The sequence below is a fragment of the Psammomys obesus genome, unplaced genomic scaffold (genome assembly GCF_907164565.1).
Source record: "Psammomys obesus unplaced genomic scaffold, mPsaObe1.curated_primary_1811, whole genome shotgun sequence".
Classification (NCBI taxonomy): Eukaryota; Metazoa; Chordata; class Mammalia; order Rodentia; family Muridae; genus Psammomys; species Psammomys obesus.
Genome location: NW_026595981.1, coordinates 4,311,869 through 4,330,205, shown reverse-complemented (window position 1 = coordinate 4,330,205; position 18,337 = coordinate 4,311,869). Strand labels below are relative to the sequence as shown.

Below are 18,337 nucleotides of genomic sequence, written 5' to 3'. Positions count from 1 at the left end.
GAACCTAAGGGTGTAGATGTCATTGAACGTACCCAGGTGAACAAGGCACCTAAGACATCATCAAGCTGACAGAGCTCATGGCGGATTAACCAGTACTTGAGCTCTCCCTGCCACACTGAGATGGTCTCCCCGAAAAGGAACAAGTCCCAAAGCCAGAAGAGGAGGTTACATAGACGAAACTGAAGAAACAAAAACTGATGGCATCGGAATAGATTCAGCATAAAAGAAATGCAGATAAAAGTTTAAAAAAAAAAAAAAATTAAGGTGGTAGATGGTTGCATTAGTCCATCATAATTTTTTTCACTTTTTAATTTATTACAATTTATTCACTTTGTATCCCAGATGTAGCCCCCTCCCTCATCTCCTCCCATGCCCCTACTCTCCTCCCTCTTCTCCTCCCATGCCCCTCCCCCCCAGTCCACTGATAAGGGGGGATCCTCCTCCCCTTCCATCTGACACTAGTCTATCACATCTCATCAGGACTGACTGCATTGTCTTCCTCTGTGGCCTGGTAAGGCTGCTCCCACTTCATGGGGAGGTGATCAAACAGCCAGCCACTGAGTTCATGTCAGAGACAGCCCCTGTTGACATTACTAGGGTAACCACTTAAGAGACTGAGCTGCCATGGGCTACATCTCTGCAGGGGTTCTAGGTTATCTCCATGTATGGTCCTTGGTTGGAGCGTCAGTCTCAGAAAAGACTCCTGTGCCCAGCTTCTTTGGTTCTGTTGTTCTGCTTGTGAAGTTCCTGTCCCCTCCAGGTCTTACTATCTCCCCCTTCTTTCATAAGATTCTCTGCACTCTGCCCAAAGTTTGGCTATGAGTTTCAACATCTGCTTTGATACCCTTCTGGGTAGAGTCTTTCAGAGGCCCTCTGTAGTAGGCTCCTGTCCTGTTCCCTGTTTTCTCCGTCTTCAGATGTCTATCCCGTTTGCTTTTCTGAATGAGGATCTAGCAATACCACTACTGGGCATATATCCAAAAATGCTCAAGTATACAATAAGGACATTTGCTAAACCATGTTTGTAGCAGCTTTATTCATAATAACCAGAATCTAGAAACAACCCATATGTCCCTCAACTGTAGAGTAGATACAGAAATTGTGGTACATTTACACGATGAAATGCTATTCAGCAATTAAAAACAAGGAAATCATGAAATTTGCAGGCAAATGGTGGGAACTAGAAAAGATGATCCTGACTAAGGTATCCCAGAAGCAGAAAGACACACATGGTATGTACTCACTCATAAGTGGGTATTAGGCATATAAAATATAATAAACATATTAAAATCCGTATACCTAAAGAAGCCAAGCAATAAGGAGGCCCTTGTGTAAAATGCTCAATCCTTAGTCTTATAAACCATAATTTATAAGTCATTGTTTGAGGGTTTTTTTTTGTTTTTTTTTTTTTTTTTTTTGATGTGTGTGTGTGTTTAAGACAGTCTCACAGCTGGACACAGTGGCAATCCTTTAATCCCAGCACCCCAGAGGCAGAGGTGGTGGGTCTCTTGTGAGTTGTGAGGTCTCACACCATAGGCCAAGCTGACCTCATACTTGACTTGTAGGTCAGTCTCGCCACCGGCCCGTGACAGTCCTCCTGCCTCAGCCTCTCAAGTACTGGAATTGGAGAAGTGAGTTTCCACACTCAGCTGTGCTGTTAGTCTTTTCAGCACCTGAGTTAGACAATACACTTCTTATTTAAATAAGAAAATTGGCTAAGCAGTGGTGGGCCACACCTTTGATCCCAGCACTGGGGAGTCAGGGGCAGGTGGATCTGTGAGTTCAAGGCCAGCCTGTCTTGGAATGTAGGAAGGAAGAAAGAAAGAAAAAAGTATTAAGTACTAGATATTTGATAGTGCTAAAAAGACATTGTGGGGCTATCAAGGTAGCTCAGTGGGTAAAGGCTCTTACTGCCATATGTGATTATCTGAGTTCATTCCCTGGGATCCACATGATAGAAGGAAAAAGCCAACTTCCAAAAATTGTACTCTGACCTATGCATGCACACCGTGGCCCATGTGTGCACATACAAGAAGTAGATTTTTAAAGGTTTTAAATTAGGCAGTAAAAATAAATATTTAAAGTTCTTTTCACATGAGTGGAATCTATGCATAAGACCTTAGGCTCCACCCCCAGCATGGTAATAAGTGAATCACTAAATGAGTGGAAATTGAACAATCAAATATTTACATCCTGCAATTATGTTGTTTTTGCAGTTTTTCTCTGATAGAAATATTCATATATAGCTGATGCTTCACGTGTAGAGGGTATGGGAGCTCCCAGTGAGATGGGAATAAACTTCCCAGTAACTGAGGCTGTGGACTGACCACATGGATATTCTTCTTTTTGCCTCTAAAATTTTCAAATTCTCTACAAGAGAAAATATTCCTTAAAAACTGGTAAACCTGGTATGGTGGCATATACCTTTAGTCCCAGCACTCAGGGAGGTAGAGGCAGGCAGATCACTGCATAGAAAATTCCAAGCCATCCAGGGCTACACAGTGTGGCCCTGTGTGTGTTGGGGTGGGGGGAGGCTTGTCAGTGAAAACCTTGTACTTGAAGGTTTGTCCTTTGAGCCCAGTATTGCTCCTTAGCAAATTACGTACGTGTGGCGTTACAACCAGGGCTTACGGTATAGCTAGACAGCTGTGGAGCAAGTCTGCATATTATTTTCTACTGGTTTATGAAGTGGTGGAATTTCAGTGCCTTATGTCTGTTTCCCTACTTCTTTTCTTGTACTTTGAATAAAATCTATCATATCTAGTGTAACTTACGGAGATTGTAAATGATGTATTTTCTGCCTTCCTCTTGGGCTTCATACCACTGTGGATCAGGAAACTCTGATCCACTGTGTTCTATAACTGAACACTTTTCCTGTTTCCATAAGCTGCCTCCACACCATATTGCCTGCTCATCATTGACCAACTCTTATCCAGCCGTCAAGTCTTCGAGTAGTGTTGCTTCTGAGAGGTGTTTTCCCTCCGCTCTCCGTACATTTTCCCTGCATATAGTAATAGTGGGCATGATCTGTGCTGTGCAGGTGTTTGTCTAGTGTGTGTCTCTCCTCCAGTCATGGAAACAGAGGTGTGCTTTGTTCATATGTATAGCCTAAAAACCTACCCTGGTGTCTGGCAGGTGGGCGGGTGTAGTGAGCATTTGCTGAACAGAGGAGCAGAGGAACAGGTGGAGATGGTCTGTGTGCTCCTAAAGCAACTATGGCATTCTTTCTACCACTCCCCCAAGCAGCACTTGGTAGTGTGTGATGGAACCCATGTCAGCTCAGCTGGAACCAACTCCTAGGTAGAAAGTTTATGACGCCGTCTTAAGGATTGTGCTTTTTATTTTTATTTTAAACTAATAAACAGTTCATTTCAGGGGCCAGATGTTACTAAGCCTTATGTCATTAGTTAACAGCATTTACTTGCATTTGTGTCAAGCTTTGTTTTCTTTTTCATTCTCTAAATTTGACTTTGTGTTTTTGTTTTTTTTTTCTTCCTTTTCTCAGGTACTCTCTGCCCTTGACATACTCCAACCTCCACACATTGACTATTTTGAAGAAATGTATCCTAACCAGGGAATGTGAAAGAAGGGGAAATTAAAATTATTATTGTTTAAACTGTTCTTTTAATACCGTCTGAGGGTTCGTGTCATGGATTATGTTGCCTCATCCTTGCAGAAGTGATTTGGTACATGAAAACCAGGTAATTTTGAAATCTCAAGTGTATAGTATCCTTGTTGCCAGCGGTGTGTGTGGTGGTACAGATGGACATCTGGGAAGATCCCTAGTTTCCATGTAGTTTTGTGAGCTGTGTGATCACTGTCCCATTTTGCAGATAACTAAGGAGGCAGCCATGTTGTACAGGGTGGCTTTGTCATGTCCAGCAACTGTCTGTCAAGAGGATAATCTTGTCCTTGCTTTTAATACTTAGGGGGTGGGGTGAAGTTAGATATGTTCCATGAAAAAAAAAATGGTGGCCATTACTTATTTAGACGTCAGATGCACTAAGTGCTTTATACATATTTACTTTATTATAATAATCTGTTGTGTGAGGTACTATATTTATTCTCCTTCTACAGATGAGTAACTTGAGGCACAGAAGGTAAGAAACCTGGCCAAGCTCACAGAGCCAGTAAGAGTTGGGATTGATGTTTCTTCAAGTCTGGCTGGAAAGTATCATTTTCTCAAATCCTGCCTGTCTGAATCTCTTCTCCACTTAGGCTTTCTAAAGATTGTTTGTTAGATATGCAGAGTAATAATGAGCAGTAAAATAATGCATGTAGCAGCTTCTGAGACTACATGAAGAAAAGTGAGGTACAGACAAGGTCGTCTGGCAGCCGAAGGCTGGGTATCACCGGTTTCCATTATGCAGTTAATCCAGTGAAGCATCACATTAAAGATGGAGAGGGAGAATTCTGCCTCTGATTAGGTGATGCCCTGACTGTATGGATTATTAAAAAAAAGGGATTTGTTTTGTGGCTACTTTAGGCCTGCTACTCAGAACAAAAAAACAATTATCTGATCAGCACTGAAATAAATGAAAATCTTCCCTCTTACACAGGGAGCAGTAGCAGGTAATTCCATCCTAGACAGTTGTCTTTCCTAATTTCCTTAGAGATGGGAATGAAGACATGCTTCCCAAGGAAGTGAGAGCAGTTAGCTGGCTCAGGAATGGGGATGCCTTATAAAGTGGTAGACTTGGTAGTGGTCCGTGTGGCCGGGAAGTTTCAGTCTAACTAAACCAGACTCTTAAGTGCTGTAATCCTTGGCAAAATTTTAATCCATGAATCATTTATGAAATTGATCCTTTCCTGCAGCACAACTTGGTGCACTTGAGGTGCCTCAGCTGTGCACATTCTCAAGAAAAGGCTGTCTTTTGTCCAGCTCCTAGTTGGTGAGGGTCATTCTCACATCTCCTTTACAAAAGCATAAAATTGGCCCAGTGGGGTAGCACACATCCACAATCGCAGCACCCAGGAGCCTGAGGCAGGTTCTTGAGTTAAAGGTCAGCCTAGACCACCTTGTGAATTCAGAGCCCAGCCTAAGATTATATCTTGGACGGATGGGTGAGTGGGTGGGCGGGTGGATGGATAGATGGATAGATATTGTGCAGAAGTGTCCTCTGTACTTGGCCAGGAGCTACCTTTTTAAACCTTTCATTGGTGAGATGGAAAGCCACATATTACAAGGCATCTTTGTCAGTCTCAAGTACTATTCCTGCCTCTTTGGAAATGAAGTTGTTAAAAACAAACATTTCTATCAGAATGTCCTCTCAGATATATATTTTACTGTATTGCAGTTTGTGTCAGAGGTTCCTAAGACTAGCCTCAGGATTGGTGGGCTCCCTGGAAGAACTCAGGACTCAGTGCCTACAGTGTATTATAGCAAAAGACTACAGAGTAAAATTAGCAAAGGAGAAGGCTTATCAGGCGGGTGAGGGGCTCCAGTTGTGCGCTCTCAGTAGAACCGTGAAGACTCAGTTTAATTGTTGCAGCTATGATGTATAGCAACACTGGCAGTCATACCAACCGGAGAAACTTCTGAGCCATGCTGTTGAGAGACTGTGTTGTGGGTCCGTTACATAGGATGGAGCTGCCCATGCACTAGACCTTTAGCTCCAGCCTTTCTCTGCCCTGCCAGAAGGCAAAAGAATACAGCACAACCCAAAGCCGTGGCCAGGTAGCAGGTGCCTGCCAGGATCATAATGTAAGCACAAACTTAGTGTGCATAGCCAAAACCTCCAGGGATTCAATGGTACCAGTCCCAGAGAGGTACTCCAGCAGCTCAAAGGAAATTGCCCAGCCTTTGCCTGGGAAAGCACTACTTTCACTGCAAGAAGGACCCCACCTGTGACTGTTGTGCAGTCATGAAGGTTGTTCAGGAAGGCATGGCCAACTTGGAATGCAGCATAGTAAATATCTGCGCTGTGGAACAGCTGACAGATGAGCGTGAAGGAAATGCCTTGCTAGCAGTGTACTCTGCCTCTGTGCACCCTGAGTCTTCTAAACTGAGTCGTCTTTTCCCTTTTCTATAATACAGATGAAAGCAAAAAATTTTTTTTGTTGTTTTCATTTTCTCTTCAGTTGGGTAATAAAAAAACTTATTACCTAAAACACAGATGTATTAAAGATTAATAAGGTTTCAAGTTACCAAATGAATCGATCATATTACTTGCCTATGTCAGCATCCCCTTGTATGGTATCTCAGAAACACATACTATTGCACGTGATTTTAGACAATGGGGCGTTTTTCTCTTTCAGAGGGTTGGTATGTCATTGTGGATTTTAGAGTGGGTAATATTTTGGCTGTTAACTACAGTTGGCCTTCTTCAGTTCGTGTGTTCTGTGACTAAAATTCAACCCCAGATGGAAATATTCATGAAAAAAATGTGTCAGTAATGAGTGTGCACAAATTCCTTATCATTTTTCCTAAACAATGTAACAGGTGTTTACACAATCTGCAAGTTACTTTAGGTATAAGTCCTCTAGAGGGACCTGGCAATACTGACCAGTACTTAGATCCTTTTTTTGGCATGGGTAAGAACCTGGGTTCGGTATCCCCTGCCCTGAAGAAAAGTGTGTGTGGGAGATTCTGTGTAGGTTGCACACACCATGCATTTGGAGGATGTAGGTAGCTGATGAGGGACCTGGAAACAAGCTCAAGCAGGTACTGAGGGACACACTGTATGTGGTCATGGCATAACTGTTAGAAACCGTGTTTGAGGCCTACCTGAGACTCGTTTCAGACAAGTTCTAAATATATTGCTGTACTTAATGTTTGTTTGTTGGGTATTTAATTGAAGACATTCACACCTAGAGTCAGTCTCTCTCCGCTTCTCTAACTTTCTGTTTCATCGACCCCGCCCCCACCTTCCTCATCTCTGTGTATGTGCTCACACATGTGTTGCCCGAGTTGTGAGAGGAAAGAAGTGATCCACCGTACATATATTTACCTCGTGGTTACACTTTTTTTTAAGATCAGGAAAATTGCAGTGTTATATTACATAATTCAGTTTTAATACACAAACATTTTAAAACCAGAAAGTGGGGTCCTGGAGACATGGCTCTACAGCTACGAGCACTCACTGCTCTTTTAGAGGACCTGAGTTCAGATCCCAGCTCGTATAGTAAGTGCCTCACAGCTACCTGTGTAGCCATCTACCAGGGAGATCCTTCTCCTGTGGCCTCCATGGGCACTTGTATATACACAGACAGACATGCAGGCATGTAATTAAAACTTATAAAAATGAACCTTTACAACCAGAAGATCTCTTGAAACCTAGTTGAAAGCTGGCCCTGTTAGCAGACTCCTGTAACCCTAGCACTTGCAAAGGGAAAAGTAGAGGATCAGGAGTTCAAAGCCAGCCTTCAGTACATGAGACCCTGTTTCAAATCTCCCACTCTTCCCCCTAAAGATATTAACTAGTTGAATAGTTAATATCATGAGTTTTATGGGTGTTTTGATGTAATCAGGTTACAGGATCAATACATAGCTTTGTAAAGTTAATTATCTGTTTTCCCAGAGAGACTGAAACGAATAAAAATTATTACATTGGTGCCTTACAGGAATTTTGCTTATATATTTTTTAAATAGTATGCATCTTGAGATTATTTCTTCAAGCAGCTAAAAATAGGTCTGTATATAGATTATAACTTTCCACACCTGCCTGTAGAAGACACCAGATGCAGGAGTAGGAAGTTCCACCAAGACCTACTATTCTTTCCAGTGTGACTTTATTTGACACTTACTTTATTTATTGTGTGAGAGTGGACTCTAGGGCACGCATGCCACACGGCACACACGGAGGTTAGAAACAGCCTTCAGGTATCAGCCTTCTCTTTCCAGCGTGTGGGTTCCAGGGATCTAGCTCAGGTGATCCGGCTGGCTGCAGGTGCGGTTACCCACAGGGCTGCCTCACCAGCACCACGGTTTTTAACAGAGTGTCAGTATAGGAATTATATTATTGGACCTTGTTAAAGATTGTGTGTTTTTCTAAACTAATGAGTTATTGTTGAATGGATTACATTTTCCACTCTGTACTTTGGCTCAGTGTTTAAGAGCACTGGCTGTTCTTGCGGAGGACCCAGGTTTGATCCCCAATGTCACAAGGCAACTCACAAGTGTCTGCGAACTCCATTTCCAGGGGACCCCAATGTCCTCTTTTTGCCCCAATCTCCCCACACCCCTGCACCAGGCACACATGAAGTACACAGACATACATGCAGGCAAAGCATTCATGTACATGGAATTTAAAATTAAAAAGGAAGAAATAAAGTAGCTAATGAATATAGTATGATATGCTAAAGGAAAATAGACATGTGATATTAGACTTTAGGGAGGCGAGTTGGTATTGCTTCAGACAGGAAAAAACAAATGTTTCAGATCTTCATCAAAGATGAAGTTTGGACAAGTGTCATTGAAGAAGGTGAATATTCTAGTTGGAGTAGCAGAAGCAAACTTTAGTCTTTGTTTGGCTAGAGATTAGCATGGGGTTTCATAGTAATTTAGAGTGGAGTAAACGCTCTCAGTTCTGTTGGGCAGAATATTTTTTTAATTTTATTTTTTTCTTATCAGTTACATTTTTTAAACTCTGTATCCCAACTGTATCCCGCTCCCTCATTCCCTCCCAATCCCACCCTCCCTCCCCCCAGAATGATATTTTAAACTAAATTAGCTCGACACAAAAGTAAATTTCTCAGACCTGTTGTCTGCTCAGACTAATTTGAGGTCTTGTTGGCTTCTGAATAATAGATTTACACTTGTTAACTGTGGTCCATTCTGGGCCTAGGTTGAATGTTTCCAGGTTATTCGCCTGCTTCTAAACAACCAGTAATGAGGGCTCACACAGATGCAAACAAGGCAGGATGACTGTACTCGGAGCACACTGACAGTAATGGTTAGAGGGAGGTACGCTGTTTAGACAGCAGGCACATACAGGAAAGTTCTCGAGACAGAGGGTTGCTTTCATTGGGCTTGTAGGGAGGGGAGAGTAGTTACTAAGGGGTGTGGTTTGGGTGATTCTCTTGACTCACAGATTAGGTACCCAGTTTGCTCTACTGTGCATGCACCGAAAACCATTGCAGGCAGATAAGCTTTTCTAGTCTTCATACCCAGATAATTTGAAAAGATGTTTAAATAGAAATTGGCTAAATTTGATTATTGTTAGGGTAGAGATACTTACACTATTGTTCAGAGAGGTGTGCATTCATAATCCGGTCAGGTAGGAGTCAGAGTTCTAATGTAACTGGGTGCCTCATTTGGAGAGGAGCGTTATGAGCATGGTCTGTCCACGTGAAGGAGTTCAGATTAGAAGAGGGAAGAAGCCTGAGCATGACCAAAACCAAACATGGTCCCGGATTACTAAAGTTATACTTGTCTTCCTCGTATCTATTAGGAGAAAAAAAAAAAAAAAACCAGTGTATTTTACAGCTTGTGGACTGGTAGTGTTCACCTTTGACTCTGAATGCATTAAGAGATCATTGAAGATAACTGAGTTTTTGTAAATGAAAACTGTAGAACACTAAAATGTCCCCAGTATACATAGAGGCTCATTAAAGACACCTTTTAGGTGGTTAGATTTTGAAACAGATCCCATGTAGCCCAGGCTGGCCTCAGGCATGCTGTGTAGCTGAGGATGGCTTCGTGTCTCTGTTGCTGGGATACAGGCATGCTAAACCTAAGGCTTCTTGTAAGCTAGACAGGCATTCTGCCTCACTGCATCTACAGCTCTTAATATTGTTCTATTCCTTAAAACAAACAAACAAACAAACAAACAACTATTTCAGTCTTTGTGGCTTCTCTTGATTGGTTGATTGGGGTTTTTTTGAGGCAGGGTTTTTGAGAGCCCAAGTTATCCTAGATCTTATTCTATAACCCAGGCTTGGTTCTCAGTCTCTGGATTTGTATTCATCTGTGTTATTTTTGATGGTGGTGATCATCAGACCCCACCATCCACATTTGACAGGCATAGATCTGTCTTTTGTCTTCCCCAATGTACTTTGTAAAGGCTGAAGTTTGAAATAATTCCTCTGTGTTTGGGGTGCTCTTCTTGTTATGTTTTTATTAAGTTTTGAGGCAGAGCCTTGTGTATCCCAGGCTAGCCTTAAAATCCTGACCCTCCTCCCTCCACTTCCCAAATGATAAAAGTATGGGTATGCACTGCCCCATCCAGTTCTGTGCAGTGCTAGAGATTGAACCCAGGCGTTGTGCAAGCTGAGCAAACACTTTAGCAGCCTGGCACATCCCAGTCCTCTTGTCTTCTCACAGATATGCTTGTATCTGACAGGCTCAGCCAACAACCTTCAGGGCTGTAACAGACTGTGGAATGACAGCTTCTCACCTTGCTGTTTTCTGGTGGTAGAATCAATTTTTAGTTTGGTTTTTGTTTTGTTTTGTTTTGTTTTGTTTTGTTTTGTTTTAGGTGTGGGGGGGGGGCTGGTCAGAGGTTCCTCTGGAGCTTTAGTTACTGTGGGTACCAGGAACTGAATTTGGGTCCTCTGCAAGAGCAGTGTGTTCTTCACCAACAAGCCATCTCTCCAGCCCCATGGTTTTTAAGTCAGTTTTGAATTGAAATCGGGACAGTTATTTCTGGCATTACAAACAGTAAATTAGTTTGCTTTAAAAGACAAAGGAATTTGCCTTTGCCTGGGAAAGGGATGCCATTTAAACGCTTGAACAGAATGACCTTTTATCCCATTGATTTCTATAGAGAAGCACGGGCATGCTTCAGAAAAGGTCAGTGGTTCTAATTGAAGCACACACCGATTTTTCTCTGCCTGCAAAGGCACCGTGCTTCTTGTTGCAGGGGTGATCATGAGTTTAGGGCTTACCATTTGTTAAAAGAGAACATAGCTCTCTTGCTCACACTGGCACATTGTTGTCTTTCTGTTTTTCTTCAGAAAGCATTATTTGAAATCGACAGTATCCACAAACCAGAGTTTCTTTGTCCATATGTTTAGTGCTTTCACTTTCATTTGAGATGAAATCTAGGTTGAAATCTCCTTCTCTGTGGACTTGATTTGAAAAGGGGGAAAGTAAAGAAAGAATTCGTTAAGTCTCATGTGTTTATGGTTGGAATTTTCTTTCAGCTAGGAATGGAAGGAATTTAGAATTCATATTTAAATGGATCAGAGCATGTTCTAACTGTCATTCTTGTATAGGAGAATCTGGCTGGAGGGTTGACTAACTATAGAATGCAAATCAAGAACTGGCTGTGTCCTTTGGAAAAGTCACTTGATTGTCGTATTTGATCCAACATGTATCACATCAGGATAAAGAAGACTATCTAAAGGTGCTTGAGCCAAGCCTGACAACTTGAGCTTGATCCCCAGAGCTCTCAGAGTAGAGAGAGAGAACTGACTCCTAGAACTTGTCCTCTGACCTCTAAGGCAAGCTGTGGCATGTGCATGCACGCACAGACACACACTCTTACTCTTGACCAACCCATAAATGACTTATTAAAAACATTTAAAAACCAAATTCAATCCTAGCACTTGGGACCCAGAGTCAGGCAGATCTGTATGCATTTGGAAAAAGATGATTTTTGGAGGTAGAAATTTTATTATGTATCCCAGGATGGCCTCAAACTTGGAGGTTTTCCTGCCTCAGCCTCCTCAGTTCTGGGAATGCTATAGCCGGCTTAAGATGAAATGTTATAAAAGAGTGAAAATCCCAACCATTGTATTTTACTAATAAAGATTCAGGAGGCAGATGCTTAGGTGAAAACCTGCTAGCTCAGAGAGGAAAAAAAGCACCCAGCTGACCTTCCTTCTCAGCTCACATCCCAGAAGGAAAAGTCTAAAAGCTAAAAGTTTGCTAGTTCACCTAACAGCCAAAAGCTCAAGGGCTAGAAAGCTAAAGCCCTTCTAGTTCTTCACACTGTCTTAAATGCCCCTCAATTCAAAGTCCCTCCTACTCTTTAATCCCTGTCAGCTGGTTTCTTGCTCAGACTCTTGACCGCAGGTTAACATTATTAAGTCCTGTGTACAGAAAGCGCTTCGATTAAAGGTGTGTGCTAGAGATGCTGGACCATAATCACCTGTTTATAATAAACAGAAAGTTCCTTGGGTTAAAGGTGTGTGATAGGGCTCAACTCCCTAAACAAGAAACAGAGTTTTACAGTTCACAGTTGGGCGGTTCACAGTGTTATCAAATATCCTGCAACAGTAAAGATTCTTTTAACAGAAAGGAAAAAAAAAAATAGAACTCTCAAAGTGGGAAGCCTACTTAAGTGACATCCTAGGGTCTCTTTCTTATAATTTGTTTTAATGTTGGTTTATGCCCAGCATAACCTGGAAGTAGATTGATCTGTTTCCCTTCTTTAAAAATCAATAAATAAGAGGGATGTTGTAGCACAGGCCTGTAATCCCAGCACTCAGGGAGGCAAAGGCAGGTGGATCTCTTGAGTTCAAGGCCAGCCTAGTCTATAAAGCAAGTTCTAGGACAGCCAGGGATTTTACACAGAGAAACCTTGCCTTGAAAAAACTGAAAAGAAAAAAAAGCAAAACAAGGTAGAGAGCAACCCTTGACTCCTGGCACCACGCATGGCTTTCACCTCGTTTTTTAAAGACCAGGCCTCACTGAATCTGAAGCTGAGCTAGACTGACTGACAGCAAGTCCCAGGGAACCTCCTGTCTCTGCCTCCCTAGCACTGATGTTTAGGCAGCTTTTCTGTGGCTGCTGGGGATTGAACTCCTGTCCTTATGCTCATACAAGTGCTTTTCCTCTCCTTCCCTACCCTGGATCATGTTTTCTCTTTATTCTAAGGTGTTCTGGCAAACCAGACATGGGAATATGAAAAAATTCTCCTTTATCCCCTCTTTCCAGAATGTTCCTTTTTTGTTTTTGTTTTTGAGACATTGTCTCACTGTGTAGCCCAGGCTTGCCTTCAACTTACGGCAGTCCTCCTCCTCCTCCCTCCAAAATAGTGTCTTTGTTACTGGCCAGAATACTCTGATTCTATCCTTTCCAGTCAGTTATCTCCTTTTCTTGTGAATACAAGGGCTTGGTGATGCCTCCATTGGGAGTCCTTGGTATTAGAACATTAGCATAGCAGTGTCCGAATTGCCTTCTTTCTGCCTGCCACTCTGCCTTCTCTTAGTAGTTCTAGAACTTGACAGTAGATGTCTGGGTTTAGTAACTGTCATATTATAAAATAGGAACAGAAGCTTGGTGTCAGAGCATGCCTGTGATCCCAGCCGGTGGGAGACAGAGGCAGGAGGATCAGGAGTTCAATCAAAATGATAAGTGCATAGTGCTTTCGAGGCCAGGGTGGGCTGCATGAACCCTGTTCAACACCCGCCCCCCCAAAGGTAGAGTGTGTGCGTGTGTGTAAAATAGGGATAAGACCATCATGTTACGTTTATTTCAAAGTCCTTACGATTAATTCAGAATTCTGCCAGCTTGAGGTCAAAGAAGAAAAATCTACTTTGGTGACATGCTATGACATTCTGGAGTTGACTCCTAGGTTTGAATATTACTCTTACTACTTATGAGATGTTTCATAATCTCTCTGTACCTCAGCTTCCTCATTAATAAAATGTAAGTAGTTACGGTAGTTGCCTCAGTTATTTTGAAGATTAAATGAGGCGGATGGGCAGGAGAGCATTTGCAACATTGTGGCAGTGAGTGCTGAAGCAGTCGTCAGGGAAGGCCTCAAAGAGCTAGAACTCGGTGAAACTTTAAGAAAGTAGCAAGGTGTGTTAAGCCCACAGGTGTCTAGCATTGACATAAGTGGACCCCCTTTTTAAAAAATGCATTTGTATTCTGGTCATATTTACCTGCCACTCCTCCCAGCCAACCCCCACCTTCCATCTCCTTTTCAATTCTGTGTCCTCCGGGTTTTTCGTGTTGTTTTTTAATGACCCGTGGAGTCCAGTTTGTGCTGCCCGTATTTAAGGGGTTTGGGGCCATCCGCTGAGGTGTAGTCTACCCACCAGAGGCCACATCCTCGAGGAAGGCTGAGTCTCAACTGTAAACAGCTCCTCTGCTCTGCGGGAAAGCTGACTGCCCTGAGCCTGTGCAGGTCACGTGCAGGCAGCCACGACTGCTGCAGGTTCTTGGGTGCCGGATGGTCTTTCACAGAGGGCTGGAAATGCCGTCTATCCTGAATACGGTGCGATTTTAAGTTTTTATTTTTAAGATGTGTTTTTATTTTTATTTATGTGCATGTGTCTCTGTGTGTGTGCCCTTGGAGGCCAGAAGGGGGCTTCCCACTCCCTGAAACCCATCATCATAGGTGTTGGGAAGCAAACTCAGTCCTCTAGGATAGCAGCAATTGTTCTTGATCTCAGGCCTGAGTTTTTCGTTTGTTTGTTTGTTTCTAATTATCTGTATATGTGGGGAGTATGTTCATGCAAGTGCAAATGCCCATGGAGGCCAAAAGGGCACTGGGTACCCTGGAGTGGCTGTGAGCTGCCAGTATGGGTGCTTGGAATCAGCTCAGGGTCTCTGTAAAAGCAGTAACCACCAAGCCATCTCCCCAGCTGCAGAGGGGAATTTTTGTGACTTGTTGGTTTTTATTCTGTGAGCATTGGTGTTTCACCTGCATGTGTATCCGTGAGCTGTAGTTACAAAGAGGTATGAGCTGCCACGTGGGTGCTAGGAATTGAACCCGGTCCCCTGGAAGAGCAGCCAGTGCTCTAAACCACTGAGCCAGCTCTCCAAACATAGAGTAGAATTTTGTAAAAGTACGATTTTTAGTTTTTGAGCTGGGAAGATGGCTCAGTGATTAAGATCGATGTCTGCTCTTCAAGAGAATTCAGGTTTGAGTCTGTAACACTAGTTCCAGGGGATCCAACCCCCTCTTCTGTTGTCTGTGGGCACCAAAACACCCATAGTCATAAAAATAAAGTCTTTTTTTTTTTTTTTTTAAGAAAAATTTAAAGGTGTTAGCTCTTGATTTGGAATGGACTAACTCTAGTACCTTAAAGCTGTCACATCCTCTTTAGGGCCCTTATCAGCCCTTCATGTCCACAGGAAGGCTATTTAGTCTGTGACGGAATTGTAAGGTTATTTTTAAAAGAAGCTGTTTGGAAGTTCTGACTCAGAATTTTTTTTCCTTCTCTCCTTAGTATAGTTGAAACAACGTATCCATGCCAGCTCTTTGAACCCCTCGGTTCCAGGTGAACGTGGGGGGGGGGGGCTCCACTCTAGTCTTTTCACCTCTCTATTAAAATATAAATATCTCTAAAACTCCCCAGCTGGTGCGAATGAAATGCCTCAGGCTCTCGACTTTAGAGGATCAGATCTACAAAGGCACACCTAATTTGAGCCTCTGAGAAGCCTGAGAACCCGGTCATCATCTCCCACACTGCTTAGCCTTCTGCTTAACCTTTGATTGTGAGCTGCCTGCCGCACTTAATTCAGGTGTGAGGGTTTAAGGAAACTCAAGGGACTGTGTGTATGTGATCTTTTCTGTCATCTCCTACTGTTGTGACTCCATTTTAATTTTTTTAAGGTTGCTAGCTACCAGGATGCGTGTGCTATGTGGAGGCCTAGAGGTTTCAGAAGTCACTATAAATACATCAGACGCACCCTAATCGGTGGGTGTGGGGAGTCAGTGGGTGCTCAGCTACTTCACAGACCAGCTGTGTCTCCTGCAGTGCCTCAGGGAACCTAATAGACCCAACTAACACACTAGCACGCGTGAGCCTGGACTTTGTCAGCGTGCTCTTTATTTCTATGCCACTAGTTCCAATGCTTTGTTCAATGCATGTTGTTAAATATTAATACCCCTGGATCACATAATTGGCCATAGGTGTAATGTTACATATCTAATTGGAACTCTTTTTTTTTTTTTCCCCCTCTTACTGATAGTTACTTAAGAGGAGGCAAGAAAACCAGATGGTAGAAAATAGGATTAGGTTGTACTGGGCTTGGTGTGAAAGCTATTTAGGAGGTTGAGGGAGAAACTTAAAGGCCTATCTCGACTACAAAGAAAGTTCAGGGCCAGCTTTTTTTTCTTTTTTTTTTTTTTTAATTACTTTTATCCATTTATGGGGAAGGAGTGCTCACACAGAGGCAAGTTGCGAACAGCTTGCAGGAGTTGGTTGGGTTGGCCTGGCTGAAGGCACCTTTGCGCACTGTACCGCTCTGCCAGCTCTGGCTTTAGTTTTGTGTGTGTGCGGTGCTCGATTGCAAGATGCTGCCTGTTGTTACCACCTTGAACCCACTACAGAACCCACACAAAAAGTTCCCTGAGTTCTCATGGAGATTAGGTCTTGGAATCATTCTCTTTTTTAGTTTTCAGTTTGTATGAAACCAAATTATCTAGACCTACTTCTTAAAGTGACACATCCTGTTGAAAACTTTTTTCTGGCACAAGAGCTTTTTGTCCACATATGACTGAATGCTAAAGGAATATGTCTGTGATGGACATAATGTTTTCCAGCACCAGAAAAACTTAGGTGAAAGGACATTAACATGTGAACAGCGGGCACTAGAGAGATGAGCCAGCTCTCCAAGAATGCACCTACTGCAGAGTGAGTTCCAAGACAGCCAGGGCTACACACGGAGAAACCTTGTCCCGAAAAACCAAAAAAGAAAAGAAGTACCTACTGTTCTTCCAGAGGACCCAGGTTCAATTCCCACCGCCTACATGGTGTACAGCCCAGGTCCCAAGGGATCTGACACCCTCTTCTGGCCTCCTTGGGCATCAAGCATGCATGTGATATACAAATAATACACGTAGGCAAAGCATCCATACACATAAAAAGTATACTTCAAGACCAAAAAGTTCAGAAAGATTGTGAGTAGCCAGCAGTGGGCACATTTACAATCTCAGCATTGGGGAAGCTAAGACAGAGGCCGGCCTGGTCTCCACACTGGTGCATCTCTTACTTAAGAATGAATACTTATTCAGCAGTGATGCTCTTTTGAAATTGACTGGTTTTTCATTTTGAAGTCACACTGGCTTAAAAGAACTTTGTGAATGGTTGTCAGTTTTCTTTTTAAACTTACGTTCTTTTACTTCACCTGCAGACTTCTCCTCCTGCACTCCCCTCCCCCCACCACACGCACAAAAGCGCGCGCGCACACACACACACACACTAGGTGGAGAGACTGATTGGAGAGTAAGACCACACCTGGTACATTTTGTTGAAGCAGTCCTGAGTTGATACTCTAATCCCCTGCCCCAGCTTGCCAGCCTCTGACCTTGAGAAGGTTACTTGTTTTTCTGGATGATAGTGAAGAGTGCCCTCTTCCTCACAGGGGCGGGTGAAGTGTGCATGTAGAACATGTGGCACAGCTCCTGACACTGATATTTCATAAACTCTTTACCTCCTCCCTGTAAGAATGAGAATGATGACTGCCACCTCATTCCTTTCCCCTTTGTGCCAGACACTGTGTGATTCTAAACCCAGTTGCCTAAGTCCTGGCAAGAACATCATTGCACCTATATTATAAGCACAGAAATGTTAAAAGTTATGTAACTTGCCTAATGTTACCAAGCTGGTAAATGGCAGAGTCAAGATTGTAACCCTGACCATTTTGGTTCCATCACCTTCCCACTAGCTAAATCTGTTTAGCTTCTCATTTTCAAAGATCAGTTTTCAGGACTTTTCTCTTCTGAAGTGTAATTATTTTGTTCTTAACTTGTCATGTGGTTTTATATTTCTAGGGTTTTCCTCATTTTTTCACAAACAGGGTATGGTTGAGACCAAGGGCTGGACTCTAGAGCCAGAGGTCTGCTTGGAGCTAGGTATGACCTTTGACTCATTCATGTGCCCTCCTAACCCTCCTGTCCCTTTATGTAATGATTGTGATGGTAGGACTGGCTTCTTGGAGTTAGTGGGAATAGACAAAGCAAAATAAATTCAGGTGTATAACAAAATGTCAAGTATATAGCAACTGTTTTCCTTTTTGATCAAGCATCTGTGTCTGTGCTACTAAAAATCCTGTTTTCTTGTTGTCCTGTTGCTTCATTTTTATATATCAATGTCAGTTTGTCTCCAATCCCTTGATTGTTTGCATTCATCCATCTTTTTTCTCTGTTCCATCATTGAGCGAGGATGCTCTCTACACCCAGTCAGTATTTATTGATGCCAATGATTATGGTTAAACGAAGATACTCTTGGCATCAGTCCTGCAGCCTCTGAGACTTCTTGAGTAATCACGACTTCCTAAAAACAGAAAAGTACTCAATCATCTTACTCTTAATAGAAGGTCAGACTTTGATGTCAGCATTTATTGTGTGGTGATTATATCGCTTCCCCCCTCCCTCCGAATTATCTTTGACAGTTGGGGCAGTCGGGATTTCTGGCATTAAGCTGATTATGCTGCATTCTTAAATTACTTCCCGAAGCAGATATAGCGTCCTAGAGCTGGGTTAAATAAATA

The 18,337-nt window shown here is 42.7% G+C and overlaps 1 protein-coding gene across 1 annotated transcript in view; it reads left to right on the top strand.

The window, feature by feature from the left end:
* Nlk (nemo like kinase) overlaps positions 1 to 18,337 on the top strand; it is a 127,896-nt gene that overhangs the window by 78,272 nt on the left and 31,287 nt on the right. The window contains exon 3 of the mRNA XM_055620336.1: positions 3,506 to 3,561. Within this exon, the coding sequence (XP_055476311.1) occupies positions 3,506 to 3,561 (56 nt within the window). The remainder of the gene's footprint in view (positions 1 to 3,505; positions 3,562 to 18,337) is intronic.